The sequence below is a fragment of the Equus przewalskii genome, chromosome 21 (assembly GCF_037783145.1).
Source record: "Equus przewalskii isolate Varuska chromosome 21, EquPr2, whole genome shotgun sequence".
NCBI lineage: Eukaryota > Metazoa > Chordata > Mammalia > Perissodactyla > Equidae > Equus > Equus przewalskii.
This window is the reverse complement of record NC_091851.1, coordinates 28,804,523-28,828,060: the sequence shown is the minus strand read 5'-3', so window position 1 is coordinate 28,828,060 and position 23,538 is coordinate 28,804,523. Positions and strand designations below refer to the sequence as shown.

At 46.8% G+C, this 23,538-nt stretch overlaps 1 protein-coding gene across 1 annotated transcript; it reads right to left on the bottom strand.

Annotated features, from left to right (window-relative positions):
• Positions 1–305: 305 nt before the first annotated feature.
• On the bottom strand, positions 306–22,682 carry ACTR5 (actin related protein 5). Its single transcript, XM_008517434.2, has 9 exons — positions 21,969–22,682; positions 20,330–20,559; positions 17,547–17,716; positions 13,755–13,972; positions 12,891–13,073; positions 7,236–7,352; positions 6,365–6,504; positions 5,634–5,766; positions 306–928 (listed from the first exon to the last, which is right to left on the bottom strand). Exons 1-9 carry the CDS (start codon positions 22,365–22,367, stop codon positions 677–679), a joined length of 1,842 nt encoding a protein of 613 aa, XP_008515656.2. The 5' UTR covers positions 22,368–22,682; the 3' UTR covers positions 306–676.
• Positions 22,683–23,538: the final 856 nt, after the last annotated feature.

Here is a 23,538-nt window from a genome sequence, read left to right as displayed (position 1 = left end):
TCCAGCAAAGAAAGTATGAACAAAAGTTGAGCCAAGGCCTCATTTCTGCCCTTTCAGAAGTGGGCACCAAGCAGGCCCCTAACAGTGACTGTGCACGATCTGGTTACCCTCTTTGGGCCCTTTTTCCTTATGTGTAAGAGGAAATAATAGGAGGAGGGGAGTATTTCCAGCTCCTGAGATTTCGTGGGTGATTGCTTTTGTTACATAAACAGTACCTTTTTCATGTATTTATGTGAAAGACCTCCACCTGCTGGGCATTCACATAATTTCTGAATAAAGTGAGAAGAATATCTACACTGATAATATAAATCTTAAAGGATTTTTTCTTTTAAAGAATGGAGTCAAAATTCAGTAAGGAACAAGCCTTGTGCCTTTTGTACACCTCTGTCCTCCACTCTGTCTTCATTTACTGGTGAAGAAAGTGGATGCCACAGCTTTCCCATGGTTCAACAAAGATGCCAGAAGGCCACTTAAAGTTTCTTCACTGCAGAAGCCCCCAAATGAACACAGTTCTAAAGGGTAACTCCCAGTGTCCCTAACTGTTCTCCCCAGGAGAAATCCATCTTGCAGCCCAATGTCACCGGCAGACTCAGGGCGGACACAGCTAGCACAGTCACTGTCCTGCCACACTGGCCGATGGGGCCCAAGGGCCCTGGAGGGGACCCCTCCGTTACGCCTACTCGCCAGCACCGCCTCCACTGGCCCCCGAGCCTTTGCCAGATGCCGGGGCTTCTGAGGAGCGAGAAGCCTGCTTGGGCAGGCGGATGGGGACGTAGATGTTGGAAGCGCAGTGCTCCTTGAAGTACTCTCCTCCTTTTTCTTCATACTCTTTCCTGGTGATCCAGACTTCACTGTCCTCGAGGTGGTCCAAGGCCCAGTCACGAGCACCGTACCAGGCGTCCAGCACAGGGTTAGAGGCAAGCTGAACCTGAAACACAAAGAGAACGTTCACCAGAAGGACTCCCCCCACCAGGCTCGAGGAGGGAACGGTCAGCAGGCCCAGCTACAGCACCAGCCCACACCCCCATTTTATCCCCAGAAACACACAGAAGAGGGCCCCGACTAATTCCAAGACAGTGCAGGACTATCTCTGCACCCCCACACAAAGCTGAGCTGAAACACCCCCCGATTCTCCAAAAGAGCCCGAGAATGCAAAGCACACCAGACTGGACCCCAGAGAATAAACGCTGTCAGCTGTTTTCTGTTTTCTGTGAGGAAGTTCTCCCTGAGCTAACATCCATTGCCAATCCTCTTCTTTTTTTGCTTGAGGAAGATTAGCCCTGAGCTAACATCTGTGCCAATCGTCTTTTACTTTTTACGTGGGATGCCTCCACAGCATGGCTGATGAATGGAGTAGGTTTGCACCCAGGATCTGAAGTCGTGAACGCAGGGCCGCCGAAGCAGAGTGCACGGAACTTTAACCACTCGGCCACAAGGCCAGCCTGTCAGCTTTTTTATGAACACAAGACCTGGACTCTGGGTCAGAGAGGGACCAGGTGCCCCGCCTCCTGCTCCAATGCTGTCATCCCCAAGCTGTCTGATGAGAGGGGAAGCAGAGCTGGCACTCGATCTGGGGGAAAGGCCTTCCTGGCCCCGAGCCCCTCTCTGCGAGCAGAGGGAGGCAGATGCTGATGCGAGGCAGCTCTGGCCATGGTGGCAAACGAGCCTCAGGAGGAATGAGAGCTGAGAGGACTACCTGGGGCGTTCTCCATGAGGCTCCCCAGGCTCCATTTCCACTGCTCACTACCGGAGCGAGGCTGAGGCCAGCAGCGCTGTGCGTGCCCCTCAGCCAAGCTTCACGAGCATTCGGGGAGGACTCTCTGTAGTTCAAATCAGGCTCCCTGTTTTCTGTTTTCAAATCAGGCTGCCTGACTTCCCCGCTCCCTCTCACCTCCCTCTACCCCCAGAGGAGTTACAGCTTGGAATGGTGGTTTCAGAACTGTCTGAAGTAAAGAGCAGGCGACACAAAGCAGAATCAGCATGCACAGAGGGAGTAGGATGAAGCAGATAAACCCACGAGTTCAAGAGACTGACCGCCTGGGCTGATACAGGCAAGGGACTTGTGAGAAGGGATCATCAACAAAACTGGGATAGCAGGAAACCCTGGTGCTCTGGCTTAGAAAGAGTCAGTGAGAGAATGGGTGGAAGGCACTTGATATACTCCTGGCCCAGGGTAAGTGTTCAGTAAATGGCGGCTATCATTATTACCAGTAAAAACTGCAGTAAGATATGTGGAATATAACAATGGAATACTATACAACCATAAAAAGGATGCTTTGGAAATGTACCTACTGATATAGAAAAACTACCGCAATAATTTGAAAAGTAAAAAAAAATACAGGTTACAAAATAAGCTATAAACAATCTCTCTTTTTGGTTAAAATCACACACGTGAGAAAAAAATGACCTGAAAGTATATATACAATGTTGCTCACAGTGGCTGAACTACAATCATTTTTTTTCCATCTTCATTTTGGTTTGTTTAAATTTATATTTTAGTAATGTGTTTAAATGTTTTGTTGTTTAAATAAGAAAAAACAACAGAAACAATTTTTTGAAGAAAGTGTGTAAAAGTTGTGCACATCTTAGGGCCTCAGATGGTTCATGTTTGAGCCACTGCTGTATACATCATCTAAAATTCGAACATCAGGGGCTAATTATAGCATGACACACACTCAATACATCAGCAATGTGACAAGGAGCAGGAAAGGTGGAAGAGACGGAAGCTGGGGCTCTGCCACATGAGCCGGAAACAGCTAAGACAGAGCCAGGAAGAGAGACCCAGCAGCAGCATTTCTACAACCAATGCTCACAAAGTAATTCATGGGAAAGGCTTGGGATTATCAACAAATAGATCTAGAAAGTCCTATAGCTCTGTTCTCAATGCTGTCGTCACAAGTCAACACCACAAGCGTGCACCCATGCTCATCCTGAGGCTCCGGGGCTGCTGATCCCTCCTGTGCTCCTCCCACCCCTCCCACGGCCTCTTTCTTAACCTCCTTCACGGGCGCCCCCATCCTCCAACTGCCTTTAATCGCTGGGGTTATTTAGGCTTAGGCGTGGCCTCCGCTTACTCTTCCAAACCGCACCCACGGGCACATTTCTGCTGGGGGACCCCAGTGGACCCTTCCGCCTTCTCCCACTCGCTCATCAGCTAGCCATGACTCAGCTCTTCCTGGGTCTCCCACCAGAAACCACTCAGCCACAGGACTCCTTATCCTCCCCCTCAAGCCTACTCTTCCTCTCCTATTTCCAGTGAATGTCATATTTATCCAACCAGATGCCCAACCTAGGCCTGGGGAGTTGTCTTAGGGCCCACTGCTCTGCTCCAATCCAATCTATGACCCAGTTCTGACCATTTTACTCCCTTACTCTCTCACACCGATGCCCTCTTTCCTCTCTCTCTGCCACTGCCTTCAGGTTTCTCGTGTAGCTGCCAAGCAACACTGTGCCAAGGGCTTGGAACACAACAACTCACAAGACAGGCAGGCCCTTCCCTAATGGAGGCAGGTCTAGTAAGGAATGTTGCTAAGGATACGGAAGGCTTCTGGGGGACGTGACGACTCAGCCAGCCCTGAGGGAGCTGGGAAGAGTAGTCCATGCAAAGAGCAAGCCCCGAGGCAAGAAAACATGGCATATTTGGGAAAGGAAGAGTACACTGGCTGAAGTACAGGGAGGAGGGGGCAGTGATGAGATAATGAGGAATAAGGGAGAGTTACCCAAGGTCAGAGCTCAAGAGACCTTTCTAGTACACCGTGGTGAGTGCTGAGGAGTGAGGACTTCATCCTAAAGGCCGGGGAGCTGCCCCCAACTGCTCTCTTGCTTCCAGTATTTCTCCTATACTCCATTTTCCACACCAGCGTCAAAAATATCTTCCTAAAGTGCAAACTGGATCACATGATTCCCCAGCTTAGACTCCGTCCTGGTCCTGCACGGCCTAAGGATAACAACCGCTGGGCAGAAAGCGTTACTCTAGCAGGCCTGATGCTACTCCTTAGGAAGGCCTGCTTACGAGGCTGGTCCTCAGCTGGCATCTGGGAACTGAGATCTCAGGAGGGTTGCCCCCATTAACTGACAGAAGTGGTTCCCTGCGCTTGTTTGAGCAAACAATGTGGTTTATCCTGAACACCTGCTTCCTTCTGTGAGCCTGGAATGTAGGTATGTGCCAGGTCGGGGAGCCCACATGATCAGCCCCAATAAAAACCCTGGGCACTGAATCTCCAACAAGCTTCCCTGGTTGGCAACATGTCACATGTGCTGTGACAACTCGCTGCTGAGCATCAAGCACGTCCTGTGCAACTCTGCTGGGAGAGCACTCTGGAAGCTCCCACCTGGCTGCCCCCAGACTTCGCCTCACGCACCTTTTTTCTTTACTGATTTTGCTTTGTCTCCTTTCAAATCAGAGTCATGAGTATGATTACATGCTGAGTCCTAGTGAACCATGGAACCTGGGCTGGTCCTAGGGACCCCCAACACAACAGCTAACGTGTGAGTGCTTATTCTGTGCAGCCCTGTGCTGAGCACTTGCTGTGCACTAGCACACTGAATCCTGGTAACAGGCGCCATGATTATGCCCTTCATACCACTGAGAAAACTGAGGCAAAATTCAGTAATGGCGGTGACGGAGTCAGGACCACAGCTCAGAGACCACACCCTGAATGTAGGATACATCACGCAGCATCGGGGATCCAGGTGAAGCCTCTCAGCAGGACACACAGGCTCTGCATCATGCGGGCCCTGCTGACCTCTCCACGGCACCCCTCCACTCCTCTTCAACAACCATAAGCTCCAGCCACACTCACCTACTGCTCATTCCCCGCCAACAAGCTTTCGGCTCTTGAGCCTTTGCTCATGCTAGGCCCTGTGTGGAATGCTCTTTCCATCCCACCCCACTCCACACTGCCTAGACAACAAACACCTCCTCATCCTTACGAGATGCAGTTCCATGGAGCCTTTCCTGACCTCCAAGACTGACAGGTGAGGTGCCCATGCCTGCAGGCCCATCATGCTCCAGATTACCACGGCCTATTTACTTGACTGCTGACCCCACAGACAGCAAGTTCCTTGCAGTCAGGGGCTACGTCTAGGACATCTCAGTATCCCCAAAGTGCCTGGTCCACTATGGGAGCTCAGACCGTGTTTCCTGGTGAGCAGGGATTCAGTGGATAAATAATGGGGCATCCACACCATACAGTTATAAAAACATAATATGTTAGAAGAAGGACGACATGGGAAATGTTCATGACAGGTTAAGGAAATTCAGGTTACAAGGCAATCTACAAGCTTATGTGTAGAAAATCTGAAAGAAAAGCTTTCCCTGTAGAGTAAGGACTGTGTGAAAAGAATGACTTCTCATTGTACACCTTTTTGTAGTCTCTGAATTTTATTATATGCATGTCTTCCTTTTTCAATTAAAAAAAGAAAACAGAAATATATGAGATATGATTCCCATTCTGCTTGAAAAATTCAATATAGATTAAAGACCAGAAGGAAAGCCATTAAAATGTTAACAGTGGGTATCTCTGGAGAATGGAGCAATAAAGTAATTTTTCTCACACTGAATTACTTTTGCAATCAGAAAACAAATAATCAACGCTATTTTCAAAACAGCTGGTTACATGAATTATCAGTACCTGAAAAGAAGACTGAAAGGGTCTCATCTCCAACAGCTCCTTTTCGATTCTAACCTTCATCCCTGGATACATCATGTTCCCGCCAGTGAGGAAAACGTTCTGAACCAGCATTTCCTGAACGTCCTTTGGGTACCTAGGAGAGAAACGATTCCTTCTGGTATACTCCCTCCAACTTGAATATTAGACAAGAATGCAGAGGTGGAAATGCAAGCTTTCAGTACAAAATAGAAAACAGGTACACAAAAAGTGTTAAAAAACCTTCCCCTTTTCCTTTGTGTCTTGTGAAAACTCACACGGCAGGAAAATGCCTGTATAAACGGGAGGGGAGAGGCACGTTCTTATAAAAATGCAAACTCAATAAAATGTCTGCAAGGAGGGGAAAAAACTGATAGGTTCTGCATATTTTTAGGGTGATTTAGAATCACTAGTCTTCAATAACGTGAAGGCTTATATGAAAGCCAATGCACATACATTATCATGTTGCTCACACTTAAAAGAAATTCTTAGAGCTCCTCAAGTCAACTGAGTATTTACATGTTCAGAAAAGAATGACAGAGCCCCAACTCTGTGCCAGGCCTGGCGAGAGATAAAGAAGACTATCTGGCACAGCGAGTCAAGGAAAAGGAGCGAGAGGACAGATTTCCAAATGCCCAACCACCAGATCTACCAACCAACGCAAAATCTGAGGAACCGGTTCAGGAAAACAGGAGGAAAAGAAGGTCCCGTCTCACCTGTCCAGAATGTACTGAAGGGTCTCTGCTATCCCAGCCTGCTCTTCTCCTATGAGCGACGGCTGGAAGATAATTTCCGGAGCTCGAATTCTTTCTGTCCCAACAAACAGCTGATGATACGCTGCCAAGTTAAACACGGGCTTTAAAAACCCAAGGTTTAGAAGATATTTTTAGGCCATAATGACAAACATCCCAGTTCCCTCAAACCGCATTTCTTATTCCAATATAGCTTCTGTCCTTCGTACATGCCAGAGTAACCTCCCCCCAACACTCCTGATTTGATACTTCCATTTTCTACCTTTTTTCCAACCTCTGAACCATAAGTAACTACAAATTTGCATCATGAAATGGTCCCTGTGTTGCAGGGAACAGGACTTCGTGAAGAGCAGCAACCGAAAGGCCAGTAGTGGAAGACCAGTCTCCCACCCAATGCCTTGCTCAGCAGCCCTGTCCCCACGGCCAAGAAAGCTTTCTCCCAGGCGTGTCTCAGACCCAGGCTGGTCTACCTGGTTGCCATTGTAATGACAGAAACGTAGACCCAAATGAGCATTAAGCATAATGACACTGGCTTAAATTTAAAGGAAACCACTAAAGCTGGTCTTCAGGTCTCAAGTCCACAATTACTTGCCCAAACGTTTCCAGCAAGAAGAGTGTTTCTCACAGATCCACAGGTGTTGGTGCTGGAACCCCAATCAATCACTGGGAAAAAACCCTGACTTCGGATCTTTCAAATACTGGTACCCCCCTTCCTAGAAAATACAACTGGGATTTGTTTTTTTCTAATATTCCTAAAGGAGCAGACTAGACCAAACTAGTCATTTACGTCAACAGCCTTAAAGCATAAGCAGGGCCTGGGCTACAGGAGTCCAACCTGGACAGTGGTGACTGGCTTCTCCACTTCGGGCGTCTCCTCTGAAAACAAGGGTTCGAAATCATTGATGCTTTCCACATCTTCTAGAGATGGCTCCAGCTGCTCCAGGTCAGGGGTCTAAGGACAGAAGAAGCAACACAAAACACGGCTCCTGTAACTCCAATGAGCCTTAGGCCTATTAGTTCAGTGTCATGAAAAAGAACTGGGATCTCGCCCAACGTCCTGAAAGTTTAAAAAAACTATGAAAAATTTTCTAAGCCATTAAAAAAAAACCATGCATGACCACAGGATTAAAAGACTAAACAGAACAGGCTGTGCTCTTCCCCCTACCTTTCCCTCTCAGACAAGCTCATCAACGCCCCCCTCCTCTCTGGAGCCTCCGATGGGGCCAGCTCAAGCCCGGGGTCCAGCGGGCCACCTGTGTCGGTCACACCACCACACAGAGGACTCCACGCGAGAGGGTAATAGCTGGCGTCCTACAAAGTGGCTCAGGCTACCAGCAAAATTAAATAACCTCTTAATGATTAATAAACATACGTGCCAACACCAATGGGCTGATTAATTAGCTGACCAATTAGCCCCTTGACAGCAGGTCCACCGGGCTGAGGACATGACTAAAAGCTCCAAGGTGGCAGAAGGCTTCCTATCTGTGGAGCCCTGCAGAACAGGCTTTCCTTGTCAACAACAATGAACCTGGTGGGAGCGAGCAAGCTGGCACCATTCCCTCAGCAGAGGGCTTAGGGCACATCTAAATTTTGACCTGGACAAAAGAAGTTGAGTGGTGGGGTGGAGGGTGGTGGTTCTGGATGACATCGTCAGCCATCTGTCCTTTTGCCATGTGAAAGGCAGATGAGTTCTACCTTCTGGATTCAAAGGGGAGAAGTTACAGGAAGAAATATTCCATTGCAGCCCATGGGAGAATGTTCTACCGACAACAGCTGTGGTGGAAAGGACTGTCTTACGGGATGGAATCTTGGGAAGATTCAAGCAGACTCAACATCAACAGCCAAGCAGGCCTGCGAGAAGACCCTATGCCGAGTGTGTCCTCTGAGCCTCTCTTTGCTCTCAGAACCTATGAAGTATGTAAATCACCAATAGAATCCAGAGCTTGTGAATAGACTTCTCTAGAACCTATTCATATAGGCTGCAAAGGTAAACTAGCATTCAAACTCACTCTTAAAATAAGGCAACACCCCTCAATGTTTGCTCTTGGCTACTCTCTCTCGGGGAGCTCCCTCCTGGAAGCCGTGCTGGGAAGCCCAAGGCACATGGAGAGGCCATGTGCAAGTGCTCAGGTCAACAGTCCCTGCTGAGTCCAGTTCCCAGTGGTCCAAGTCTTCCCAGCAGCGGCCCAGGCATCATGGAGCACAGAGCCCCGCCATACTGTCTGAACTCCTGGCCCATCAAATTCACGAGCACAATATGCCACTAAGTGTGGGGTGGTTTTCACACAGCAACAGATGGGTACAATGTGCTTCGAGGCGGGCAGGAGTGGAGAACGCCCCAGACTGCTACCAGGCAATCCTTCAGTTCCTCTTCGGCTTCCTTCTGCTTTCCCCACAGCAGCTGTCTGAGAGCTTTCCCTCCACTCTTCTCTGCAGCCCCCCTTCTAATCCCCACCCAGCGGTCCTAAGCAGATCACCTCTGGGGCTTCAAAGTACCAACTTACCTATGCATTCTCTATTCCACCTCCTGATCTTTGTTCTAGTCCCTTCTTCCTTCCTTGTCTCAAAGGATGAGAACTATCCTAGGTCAAGCCCACCACCCATGTTCTTAAAACTCTCCCGTCAACTTTTCTGGTTTCTCTCTTTTCTGACTGCTCTGTTTCAATCTTTCTCTGGCTTTTCCCCTGCCACCTAACCCCTAAGTGGTGGCCGTCCCCACATATTCTCTTCTCACTCCTCATGTGATTCTAGGTCCTTCCACAGCTTGGTCCTGGAAAGTTCCACCTGATGCCCCCCAGAGACTTTAAAGATAAGGTGCTCAGAACCCAGCTCATGACCTTGGTCACTGCCCTCCACCCACTACCTTTCAGTACAGCCTCAGTGTGACCAGGGTGAATCTGGAACCAGACTGCTTGTGTCTGACTCTCAGCGACACTACCTCTAGCTGTGCAACTTTGAGCAAATTCCTTCACTCCCCTGAATTTCAGTCTCCTTATCTATAAAATGGGAATGATGACAGTACTTACTGAACTGCGGAAACTCATCAAGACAACACTTGCAGAAGTGCTCAGCACGGGGTCTGGCACATCACATGTCCTATTATCATCAGTAATGCCGCTCTTGTCACTTCTCCCCTAAATGGCACCAAGATCTTTGGACCCTGACATTTACATCTCCTCCTCCGCCCTCCATTCCCGTGGCTACTGACAAATCCCAGGTCCCATCTGCTCTCTTCTGGACTACTACCTTTCGATCCTGTCTTCCCACCTCCAGTCTTGCCTCTCCCTAAACCCATCATCCTAACTGCCACCAGCTATTTCCCTAAAATAAACTCTCCTTGCTCAGCATACTCTGAAGGTTCTGTCTGAAGGATCACATCCAGGCTGACTGATAAGGATCTTTATAGGCCGGCCCTTGCCTCCCTTCCCCCTTCATCTCCCACACGCGACTAAACAAATGTGCATGCTCCCTGCACATGTGGTTCTTCCATCTAAAACGTCCTTCCCTCCTCGTGAAATCAATAATCAATTAATAATCAATTAATTCAGGGCCCAGCTCAAATATCCCAATCCTTTCTCAAAACTCCACCTGCAGTCTGCCGCCCCCCACCCCACCCCCGCAGCCGCCCCCACACCTGATAAGCTTTACTGCCGTCAGGTCAGTATGGTTCCATAGCTCTGTTTTTTGGAGGTCCTGAGGAGGGCAGGCACTGTATCCCAACCGCCTCTGTACCGCTAGTCCCCGGCATCCCACGCCTAGCACCGAGCGCTGGGCCCCTGGGACAGCCCCTCAAACTTCCGTGGAATAGAGAAGCTTCTAAAATGTTTGGTTTTCAAAAGACTTCTTTAGCTGCAACAAAAATAACATCTTTCACCTTCATCTTGCTATACTGAAAAGCATGTCACCTTAAAAATAAGATACCTTCTTAGCTTCACTAAAAATGATAAAAAGATATTTTACTTATCCCAATTCATATGATTCACAGAGAGAAAGTAAGTTAGTAATTATAACGCAGACAAGGGGCATCGGCAGAGAACATATTTCTCTACCCCGGCTGGCTTCTCACCCTCCAGGGTTCGCCAGGGTCTCCATGTGTATTGCACAGCACTCAGGAACACAAATATGACTGTTCTTTTGGAACCGAACAGAACAACGGTTTGCCAAAGCACATCAGAGAAGACGCAGCATGGTTCCCTGGAACAGTCTTGAGCAGCATAAGCACAAGCAGAGGCCGGCTCCCATCTTGGCTAGTCAGGCAAGGGGACTTTCTATGTTTGGCTCATGGTGTTTTACAACAAATGACGCTGCTCCAAAACTGTGTCCTCCTCCTCCCCCGCCATGCCACGCTTGTAGCGATGGAAAGGCAGCATCTTCCAGTTCCAGTACTCCATTAGGAATGCCGACAAAGCCTACTCCCTTACCACATCCTCATCGCAACACCTGCAGCACAGCCAGGGCTGAAATGGACTGGTCTGTAGGAAAAATGGATTTTAGAAAACACTCTAAGATAAAAATTTCGCTGGATTAATTCACTTCAGCAATTACTGCCTGGATGGCATTTCAATTTGAATATTAGTCCGCATAAATCTATTCTTTCCACTCTGAATGGATTATATTGTTGGAAAATACTACAAACACGTCCTGAAAGGTAGAACTGGCCAGCCAACGCCGTGGTCAAATTTATGCCATGAACGTTACCGTAATTGACTTTAACCACTATCACATTCAGCAAATGCTGACTGACCCTCAGAACTCTGGGGACAGATCATTTCATCACATTTGTTGTATGTAGAGAAATCTTTTCAAGTCCAACATTTCAAAATCCCCCAGAGCCCAGAGAGATGTGAACAGTATCCTCAGAGCACAGAACAAAGTAGGAGCTTAATAAGCATCTGCTGAATGGAGGAGTGGCTGAATCACGGCATGTAATAAATGGAGAAAAATGAACAAAAAAGGAAAACTAGTTCCCCAACTGCTCAGGAATCATATTTCACAGTCGTTTGGTTTTTTCTTTTTAAATCTGAAATCCCTCCCGTGCTTGTGGCTTGTCACACACGTCTGGGATAAAGATGCTGATGTCCTGTTGACAGACATGTTAAGCATGATAAAAACTAAATATGGATGAATAAACAGCAAAGATGATATGGATCTGGATCCCACTAAACAGCTCAAAGCTGAAACACAGACCTGAAAACTGGGAGAAGCAAACTAGAAAAGGCACACGAGTTCTACTGAAGTTGATCTGGGATGCTGTAGGAGAGGAAGATGGGAGAAAAGGCGCCTTCTACCCAAGATCTCAGTGATCCAGCACGCTGTATCTAGGAAGCCTGACTCAGGATCTGCTCTGTCAAACATGCACGCGCATGGCCCGCTGCTTTTCACGTGCAGTCTACAGCCCGTCAGAGAGAGGTGGAGAAAGCAAGGCCGAGCTGGAACTGGAGAGCGGGCCTCCAGCTGAGAGATGGTCACTGCAGAAGCAGGCTTCCTGCTGAGCCAAGGAGAGCTCTGAAGGCACTGGCAAGCACCACACTGGATTGTCCCACACAACTGCTTCTTTCTACAAGTAGAGGTTTTAGAATTTAAAGAAAGTTGACTTGAAAACAAAAAACCAATAAGCTGATGAGTTAATCCTGCCCTAGAAGTGTCCCAAGGCAATGACCAAGCTCCTTTGTTTTAGAACTCTAGAGATGACAAATTCAGGAACAATGCGTATACTAATTAACGCTTTTTTCCAGTGCTAAAGATGGGAGAGCCAACCCAGTGACTTCTGGCCAAAGCATGACCCGCAGACAGCTCCTTCACCATGCAGGGCCCAGGGCAAGGGTGGGGAGTACCCATGGCCCTTTCTCAGCCCTGCCACCTGCCCTTTTGGCCACATCAACACTTCTTAACAGTCCACTGGCAGGGAAATAAAAAGGAGAGAGAGAGGAGATCAAAGAGCTTATTCAAGAGTTAGTTTTAGTAACTAACAAAAGGCTGATCTTAAATCAACCTACAAATACGTTAATGAGCATGTCTACTAGTTGCTGTAAAAAAATCATCAACTATGTATGAAGCACGATCCCTGTCCTTAGGGAACATCAAGATGGAAAGGAAGTAACAACATTTTTAATAAAACATCAGAAGAAAGTTAAAGAGAGTGTATGACTAACTGCCAAACAACCATCAGAGGGGCAAGTTTAGGTTCAAGATGGGGCCACATGATTGCTGTGTATATGTTCTTCCTACTCTACACGCACACTTCCCCCTCCTGGGGGGCCAGGGGTCCACAGGGTGAAATCCCTCAGGTGAGAACTTCAGTTGGCACAAGGTCAGTGCTATCACTGTCCCTGCCCCCGTGCCCATGGACATCACCCACCACACTGCTCTCTTCCCCGAGCCTGGTCACAGCCCCTTTGATGTCAGCCCTCTCAAAACACTCCTCTCGCCCTCAGGAACGGCTGTGCACTCTAAATGACCACATGGGACCTCCCTCCAAGGCCCTCAGTACCTCTGGTTTGCTGTCCACCACATCCACCTCCAGGTTGACTTCTGCTTGAAGGATCTTCTGCTTCGCTTGCTCCACTGCAGAGCTGAGCTTTTGGATGTAGGACTGCAGCTCCTCCGGGGAGTCCATGTTCAGCTCTATGAGAGCTTTGTGAAACTGGTCCATCTGGCCATCCTCTAGAAGTTCCTGAAACCAGAGCAGTCAGAATTCATCCCCAAAGGCATCAGTGCAATCGCAAACAGGAAGGAGAGAGAAGTAGCTAAGTCTAACAGAGAAAAACTACACAGCTCCCTAGCCTGCCCCTCCACAAAATCACACCTCCACCAGTTACGCACCGCCGGCCTGCTCCCCTGCCGTCTCTAGGCTGCCATCGTACCATGGTTTCTGCACCACCTGATCAGGCAACACTAATCTATGGTGACAGACTTCAGAAACGTTGTCACCTTTCGGAGGAAGAGATGTGAAAGTCACTAAGAGGAGACTGAGGGCGGCTCTGGGGATGCTGGGGATGCTCTATTTCTTGATCTGGATGGCGGATACACAGCGGGTTTCACGTTGTGAAAATCCATCAAGCTACACACTTAAGATTTGTGCACTTTGCAGCACTTAAGTTAGGAAGTTAAAAATAAAATAAAGGAGACTATAAGGCCAAAACAAATCAATAAAGCCAGAGCCCACAGCTCTTGCAGAAATACCTGCTGTTATACCATTCTCAATACTGATGATCCCCCCAGACTCCTTCTTGACCCCAAGGGTGACCTAGACGGTCAATGCATCTCACGGTTGAGGAAGAACATACAGGAAGAAACTTTTCTGGGACTGCCCTGTTGAGTCAGGCTGGGGCCCCATCCCGGGACCTGCTCTGACCTGCACATAGAGCAGTCTGTCCAGCCGCTCCTGATCGAGCTGCAGCTTCTCCTCGCGCCGACGGGCGTTGAGCTCCTGCAGCCGCCGCAGTTGCTGCTGCCGCCTCTCCTGCTTCTCCTCGGAGGTCAGAGTGCTGCCGAGGAGCTTGCTGGAAAATGGGAGCTGCATCTTGTGGACGTTGTTTTCATAATAATCAGGGCACCGCCATTTCTGCAGTTCTTCCAAGAAATAATTTTGGAAGTTATGAAACGGAAACCCCATGAGCACAGAAATTAGATGGTCAATAGCAGGGTTCCAGATCTGGGTAGATGGAGAACGCACACTCCACCCGGTCTCTGATCAATCACCCAGTCAACGAAATGCAGCTATAAAACCTGGACACCAAGCCACAGACCTCTTCTGAAAGAACTACTAAATAAAGAGCTTCAGACAGAAACACACCAGAAGGAAATCTGGAACGTCGGGAATGAAGGAAGAGCAACAGAAATGATGGAAATCTGGTTAAACGTAATAGACCAACCTCCTCTTAAGTTCTTTAAAATGTTTGACAATTGAAAGTAAAAACCATAACAATGTCTGATGGGTTTCCAACGTAAGTAGATGTGATCCCTAAGACAACTCCAACATAAAGGAGGAAGGATAAGGGAGCCTCCGGAACGCGAAGATCCCCACACTCCACTTGCGCAGGAGAAAGTAAAAGAGCGAGCAGCAGACTGCAGCAGACTTCTAGGGAGACCGTGAAGGTCTGTGTACTGGAATCTCTGGAGCAACCACTAACACCATCACACAGAGAGGGACAGGAGAAAACAACAGATAAATTAACATGGAACACCAAAGGGAAATTTTAAATGTTCAAATAACCCAAAAGAGGGCGAGAGGGAAACAGCAACAACAAAGAGAAGGAACAAGAGAGAACAAATAACAAAATGGCGGCCCTAAAGCCAAACATATGACTAATTAAATTAATTTTAAATGGTCTTAACATACCAATTAAAAGACAGAGACTGACAGAATGAATTAAAAAAAAAAGTCCAAAGCCCCAACTATTAAGAAATTCCCTTTGAATACAATGATAGAGGTAGATTAAAAATGAAAGGCTGGAAAGACCTACCACGCAAGCACCAATCAAGGGTGAGAGGCTTCATTAATGTCCATGCAGACTTCAAAGCAAACTGCACAAGATGAAAAGGGACGCTAGAGAATGACAAAAGGTCAGTTTGCCAAGAAGACATAAGATGCCTAAATACGTACCTAACAAAAGAGCTTCAAATACTTGAAAGCGAAAACTGACAGAAATGAAAGGAGAAATAGGAAAATTCGCAATCATCCCTCAAGACTTCAACACTGTTCATAATCAGCAGAGCTAGCGGACGTAGAATGAACAGGGCATAGAGCTGAGCACCACCATCAGCCAAAGGGGCCTAAGTGACATCACAGAACGCTCCGCCCAACAACAGCGGAGCACACATTCTTTTCAAGTGTATATGGAACATTCGCCAAAGCAGACTAAACCGGGGTCATAAAACAAACCTTCACAAGTTTAACTGATATCAGACAAAGGAAGTTCTTTGACCATAATGGAACTAAACTAGAAATAAGTCACAGAAAGATAACAGGAAAATCTCCAAACACTTGAATATAAAACCACACATTTCTTGGGTTGGCCCTTGGCCTAGTGGTTAAGTTCAGCATGCTTGGTTTCAATGGCCCAGGTTTGGTTCCCAGGCATGGACCTACACCACTTGCCAGCCATGCTGTGGCAGCAACCCACATATAAAATAGAGGAACATTGGCACAGATGTTAGCTCAGGGACAATCTTCCTCAGAATCTCCTCCCGCACCAAAAAACAAAACAAAAAAGGGGAAAACAACACCTTTCTAAATAATCAATGTCTCAAAAAAGAAGTCTTGAGGGAAATCATAAAATATTTGAACTCAATAAAAATGAAAATATAACACCAAAACCTGTGGAATGTAGATGTCACAGCATTAAATGCTTATATTAAAAATAAGAATGGTCGGGGCTGGCCCCGTGGCCGAGTGGTTAAGTTCGCGTGCTCCGCTGCAGGCGGCCCAGTGTTTAGTTGGTTCGAATCCTGGGCACGGACATGGCACTGCTCATCAAACCACACTGAGGCAGCGTCCCACACACCACAACTAGAAGAACCCACAACGAAGAATATACAACTATGTACCCGGGGCCTTTGGGGAGAAAAAGGAAAAAATAAAATCTTTAAAAAAAAAAAATTAAAAAAATAAGAATGGTCTCATAATAGTCTAAGCTTCTATCTTAAGAAACTAGAAAACAAGAGGAAAATAAACCTAAAGTAGAAGGAAGGAAATAATAAAAAGAAGAAAACAATGAGATTACCTGTCTATTAAAGAAACTAAATTCATAGTTAAAAGCTTTCAGAAAAAGAAATCCCCAGGTTCAAATGGGTCCACTAGATCAAACATTTAAGAAAATAATATCAATTATTTACACAATCTCTTCCAGAAGGTTCAAGAAGAGGGAACACTTTCCAGCTCAATTAACAAGACCACTATCACCCTGATACCAAAAGCAGACAGACAATACAAGAAAACTACAGATAATATCCCTCATGAATATAGATCAAAAAACCCCATAAAATATTACCAAATTGAATCCAACAACATATAAAAAAACGTACACATGAACAAGTAGGGTTTACCACCCAAAAATCAAGGCTAGCTCACTATTCACAAAGTAATCATTATAATCTCCCATATGAACAGTCCAACACAGAAACACTGTAGGATCACATCAATTGAAGAAAAAGCATTTCACAAAATTCAAAATACACTCACAATAAAAATGCTCAGCAAAACCAGGAACAGAAGGGAATTTCCTCAACTTGATAAAGGGCAGCTGCAAAAACCTCCAGCTAACATCATATACTTAATAGTGTAAGATTAAATGCTTCCCCCCACCACCCCAAGATCAGGAACTGGGAACAAAGCAAGGATGCTCACTCTTACCACTCTATTCAACACTGTACTGGAAGTCTGAGCCAGTGAAATAAGGCAAGAAAAAGAAATAGAAGGCAAACAGATTGGAAAGGAAGAAATAAAACTGTCTCTATGCCTACACAGAAGTTCCCAAGGAATCTAAAAAAACTAGAACTAATAAGTTTAGCAAGGTCACAGGATACAAGATCAATATGTAAAAATTGATTGCATTTCTATACACCAGCAATGAGTAAGTGGAAACCGAAATGAAAAAAACAAAGAAAGAAATACTTAGGCATAAGTCTAACAGAACATGTATTAAATCTATATGCTGAAAACTACAAAATGCTGATGAAAGAAATCAATAAAGACCTAGATAAATGGAAAGACACACTATGTTCATGGATTGGAACACTTAACATAGCAAAAAATGTCAGTTCTCCCCAATCTAGATTTAGTATTATATCTGGATTTATATTTAGAATATTGTTTTATAGCCAATCTTATCTATAGATTTAACGTACTTTCAATCGAAATCCCAAGAGAACTTTTTTGTAAGATATGGACAAGCTGATCCTAACATTTATACTGAAAGGACAAGGAATCAGAACAGCCAAAACAATTTGGAAAAAGAACCTACACATGTAATTTATCAGTTTATTGAATAGTTTGCTAAGAAAGTATATATCAAAAGGGGAAGGGGATGCTAAAAAGTAATTAACAGTAAAAAATTGAGCAAAAGAGTCATCCTGGGAACAATTTAAAGACTACCCCAAAGGAAGACAACATCCAAAAGCTGCAAGCAAACATCCTCTTCATTACCTTCCACGTAATCCTCAGCTATGTAGCTGTGCTCATGCAGGATCTCCTCCATGCGGCTGAGAGTGATGGCTGCCAGGTGCCCAGGATACTTCAGCTGGAGGAGACGCTGGAGGTAGCCAGCTGCTTGGCTTCCTCCCAGATTGATGCGTTTGCAGTTTTTAGCATCTAACCTACAACCAAGGAATGGAAAACAGCATTGAAATTTTTGGCAACATGGAGAAGAGACTATGGAGCATCTTGGGGGGATAAAGGATAATTTAATGTAGATGAACAAGGAAGAAACAGACCAGCTAGGGGAACATAAAACCTTACAGCAGGAAGGGACTTTCAAGTCCCCTGGTCCCATCTCTTACCCAGTGCAGGAATTCCTAGTCCACATCCAGACAGACACATGGCGATCTAATTTCTAACGAGAGTCTCAGAAGGAAACAATGTTCAATGGGAAGAACATGCACTCTGAAGTCAGACCCTTATGTGACTCACCATGCATTTCTCAAACTGTAGTCCTGGGACCAAGAATTCTAGAATTAGCTGGGGGAGTTGTTAAACATGCTAATTCCCAGGACTCATTTGCTCTGGGGTGGGCCTGGAAATCTTCATTTTAACAAGCTTTCCAGGAAACTCTAGTGTAGGCCAGATTTTGAGAACCTCACTCCTAGACACTCGACTTCTACTGACACAAACACACTAAGTAACCACACACATAGTGGCTTGCTGTAATCTAAGAGTAGCAGGTCCCTTTCACATGCACTGAAGGGGAAGAAAACCAATGTAACCTTACATCTTAATGTAAGAAAGTTAGCAAAGAATTAGGAACTTGCTGTGTATATTGAAATATCACTGCTATATCACACCTCACCAGCAGATGCCAGCACAGAACAGGATATGCTCCTATCTGATCATTTCTTAGCCTTCATGTAAAATAATTTCCTCTCAATATAATATAAAAATAACATAATGTTATTATTATTCTTTTTTTTTGGTGAGGAAGATTGGCCCTGAGCTAACATCTGTTGCCAACTTCCTCTTTTTGCTTGAGGAAGACTGTCGCTGAGCTAACATCCATGCCAATCTTCCTCTATTTTGTATGTGGGATGCTGCTACAGCATGGCTTGATAAGCAGTGTGCAGGTCCACATCTGGATCCAAACCTGCAAACCCTGGGCCACCAAAGCGGAGCACACGAACCTAACCACTATGCCACCAGGCCAGCCCCAGACATAATGTTATTTTTAATTTCTGCATATTCTATTTACATAAAACAGAAAACTGCACATCAGGAGTGTCTGGTAATGTCTAAGAATTAATTTTTTCTTCATAAATTTTTGTAGAAACTTCAAGAGAAATTACCACTATGGGTCTCAATAAATTCAATGTCATTTATTTTGACTTAAACACTCAGACTGCTTTACAGTTTAAAAAGTGCCATCACCCACATTGTCTCATTTCATCCTCAGGGTAACCCTGAGAAATCGCTTCTTGTCAATTTTACATGTTAGGAAACTAAGTGAAGAGGTTAAGTACCTCATCCTTAGCAGGGCCGCAAACCCAGGCACTCAACTCCAAAACCGGGGCTCCTTTCCCTACTTACACACCCTCCTTACGCAGTGAGAAAGCTTCTCAGGAGAGCACAGTGCTGGCCTAGTCTTTCTTTTTTCTTTTTTGAGGAAGATTAGCCCTGAGCTAACTGCTGCCAATCCTCCTCTTTTTCCTGAGGAAGCCTGGCCCTGAGCTAACATCGGTGCCCATCTTCCTCTATTTTATATGTGGGATGCCTACCACAGCATGGCTTGCCAAGCGGTGCCATGTCCGCACCTGGGATCTGAACTGGCGAACCCCAGGCCACAGAAGCAGAACGTGCGAACTTAACCGCTGCGCCATAGGGCCAGCCCCTGGCCTAGTCTCTTATGAGACAACAAAAGCCCAACTATAAAATCAGAACAGATTTTAAACACGACAGAAATTACCTTCACTTTACATTCAACTCAGAAATATTTAATAACTACCTATTATGTGCCAAGCACTTTTATCTGAAAAGAAAGGTCTAAATGATCATGATTAAAGAGCTTTAAATAAAAAAATAATCTCTTAATAAAAAAGTGACTCCAGAACCTTGAGGGTATTATGCTAAATGAAGTCAGACAGAGAAAGACAAACACGATATGATTTTACTCATATGTGGAAGATAAACACACACATAAATAAGGAGAACAGATCGGTGGTTACCAGTAGAGAAGGGGTTGGGGGAGGGTGAAAGGAGTAAAGAGGCACATGTGTATGGTGACAGATAGAAACTAGACTATTGGCAGTGAACATGATGCAGTCTATACAGAAAGTGAAATAGAATAATGTACACCTGACATTTGCACAATGTTGTAAGTCATTATCTCTTCAATAAAATAATGTTTTTTTAAAAAGTGACTTCAGAACATAAAGATGATCTAAATTAAACTTAATCAAATAATTTACTCAAAACATTTTTATTGAGCACCTACCACCAGCAGGTAGTATTAGCTATCTTACCATAAATCAGAAGCATAGAATTCTAGAATTATGGATCTGGACCTCAGAGACCATCTACCCCAACTCAGTCCAGGAGGTTACAAAGGATAGAAGGTGAAGTGACCTGCCAGAGTCACACAGTAAGGTGGGTCGGAGCTCAGCCCAGAGGCCACTGCGTGGTCCAGTCCTTGCTCCTTCCACTCCACATCTAAAGCAAGCACCCAATAAATGTTTCCTGAATGCTTCTCAAAACAGCACTCAAACACCGTAAGTGAAACTCACCTCCCTTCTAAGATGGGTAAAATGTGTGTACACTGGTACCCAGATGAAATGATGAGGCCACTGGAAGTCAAGTTCTTTGGCTTATTGTGGTAGAAGCTGAAGAGGCTGTCTATTCCGTAGGCAACCTTAGGAATCCCGTAGCACTCAAAAAGAAGCTCGGACATCATTTGTCGGGAATACAGGGGGTTGCACACGGCTTCTGTCAAAACTATGGGATGATCAACACAGCCCTACTTTGAAAGAAAAGAGTAAATGGGTGGTGATAAAAGAATACTCTTTTTAAAGCATAAAAGAAACCAAAATCCTTACTGCAAAGGCTGAATTCGCTTTTGGTCTCCAATCAAAAAGCTGATCAGAAACAACCCTAAAACATTCAGCTCATCTACTGGAAGTTGTTCTGGAAAATACGAAAGTGGGTCGATCGAAGGCTATGAAGTCAAGCCCATACAAAGTGTCAGCATATCACACTGGCTCCATCTTCGAACATCTCCAGAATCTGCCTGCCTCTTACCACATGCTCCCATCCCCACCTCACCTAAGTCACTGTCACCCCTCACCTAACAGCAAGAGCCTCCTAACTAGTCTCCCTATTGCTACCCTGTGACACACACCAGTCTGTTCTCCATTCAGCAGCTATGGCGATCCTTCTGAAACATGTTACATCCCTTCTCTGTTCAACACCCTGCAATGGCTCCCCATTTCGCTCAGAGTAAAAGCCGTGAGGCATGTGACTTGCCCCCTCACTACCTCTCTGACTTCCTCTTCCACTCACCACTCTTCCCCTCACTCTGGCAGCCCTCAATTAAGATTAGGGCACACTCCTGCCTCAGGGCCTTTTCACTGGCTGTTCCCTCTCTCTGGAATACTATTCCCTCAGTCAGTCATATGCCTTGCTCCCTCAGTCATCTCCTTTGTTCTTGCTCATACATCATCTTCTCCCAAAGTCCTACCCTGATCATCTTACAAAAAAATGTAACCCTCTCCTCTCCTTCTATCATGACATAGAATCTACTACGTAATTCTATTGTTTATTGTCTGCCTTTTCATACTAGAATGTGTTTCCATACCAGCTCCATAAGTACAGGAAAAGATTTACTTCTTTGGTGAGGAAGATTGTCGCTGAGCTAACATCTGTGCCCATCTTTCTCTATTTTGTATGCGGGATGCTGCCACAGCATGGCTTGATGAGCGTGCAGGTAGGTCTGTGCCAGGGATCTGAACCCCCCAACCCGGGCGGCCCATGCAGTGTGCGTGAACGTAACCACTTGGCCACGGGGCCAGCCCCATAAGTAGAGGAAATTTTGTGTCACATTCACGAATGTATTCCAAATGCCTAGAAAAGTGCCTGACACGGAGTAGGTGCTCAATACACATTTGTCAATAAGTGAAATTATTAACAAACACGCACAATATGTCCGAATGTGTGCTCCAAGACAAAAGGGGCGTTGTTTTGTTCGCTGCTATACCCTAAGCCCCTAGCACAGGGCTTACACACGTTAGGCACTAAATATTTGATCGACTGAATGAATGAATGACTAAACAATCAGAGCTCCCGGATTGACTATTCTCCCTTGGAGAGCGGAGTGAGCGGAGACACGACCTGACCCCTCCCCTCCCGCCCAACCCACCCGCCCTTCACCTGCGAGGAGACACCCAGGTGCTGGAAACTGTAGTCAAGCAGCAGCTCCTGCAGCTCCAGGTTGACCGGCACGTTGCGGTCGAAGGGCGAGCGCAGCATCCAGCGCAGCGGCTCCAGGCTGCCCAGCGCGTTGCCCACCTGCGGGCCCGCCCCTCCGCGAGCCCCGCCCCGCCCGCGGGCGCACACGGCGCGAAACTGCAGGCGCGGCTCGGGGCCCGGGTCTGGCCCGGGGCACGCCCAGCCGGCACGGGCCTGGAACGACCCATTGTCCAGCACCAGCGGCACCGGCAGTGGTCCGTGTGCCACAGGGCCCGCCTCCAGCACCGGGTCCGGCGCGGCGCGGACGTCGCGGAACGGGAACACGTTAGCTGCCGGCCCGGCCACACTGGCCGCCGCCATTTTGGAGCGCGCGCGCTGGCCCCGCCCCTCGCCGCAGCGTCCGCCCAGACGCCAAGAAGCCCCGCCCTTCGCCGCAGCGTCCGCCCAGACGGCAAGATGCCCCGCCCCTCGCCGCGGCGCCCGCCCAGACGGCAAGAAGCCCCGCCCCGACGCGTTCCAGGGGGGCGCTCCAAGCCTCCTCCCCTCGCTAAGTACCGCCAGCCAATCCACCTGACTCGCCCCTCGTGGCCCAGGCCGCCTTGGGGACCGCTAGGCCCTGGCTATCTTGGCCGCGAAGTCTTTCCCCTGCTTAACCTGGCCCTCAACACCTGATCTGACCACGCCCCTTCTCTCCAGCCGGGACGCCGGGCGATTAAGCCCCGCCCTGAATGCGTAGTACCCTCAAGCCCCACCCCTCCCTGGGCTCTAGAGACGGGCACTGTGCTCGGCGGAGCCCCGCCTTCTCGCCTGGCCACGCCCTATTTCCGGCTAACTCACCTTCAGCCGCCCTTGGCTCCGCCTCCACGTGGGTACGTCGCTCTTACCCTTGCTGTCAAGCAAACTCTGGGGTGCTAACAGTGCTCAATTTATTGACCAGGGAGCTCGCTATGCAGGCGTGCTGACTTTGTGAAAATTCATCAAGCTGTCTGCTTATGATTTGTGCACTTTTTTGTATGCATGTTATATTTTATAATACAATATAAAGTTTAAAAAATATATGTTTATTAACTCCCGCAGACTGTGCCCTCTCACTGAGACTTCAAACGCCAAGAAAAGGACTGCTAATTGTTCCTCAATATGTATATTCTTTCTTCCTTTTAGTGGTATAACTCCCACGTATGGTCTTCTAGCTTGATGTGATCATGTGACTAAGTTCTGGCCAATGGGGATAGGAATGGAGGTGATGTGGCACCCTCTCTCCCAGTTTTAGCTCTAAAAGGATTGGGCACGCTCTCCTCTGCCCATTTCCCCCTTTCCCCCAACTAAGGGGATAACAAGAATTAGAGCAGCTGCCTTGACTCTACCCGCCCAGCTCTGGAACACTTTGAAAGATAAAAGCAAATTAATTATAAAAGGTAGCTCTAAATAAACATCCTTAGCAAGAGATGAGACCCCAAACCTTTAGGAACTTCTGTGAACACTTCCAGGCCAGACTGGGAGCCCCCCTAGTGGTAAAATCAGATTAAAAGTG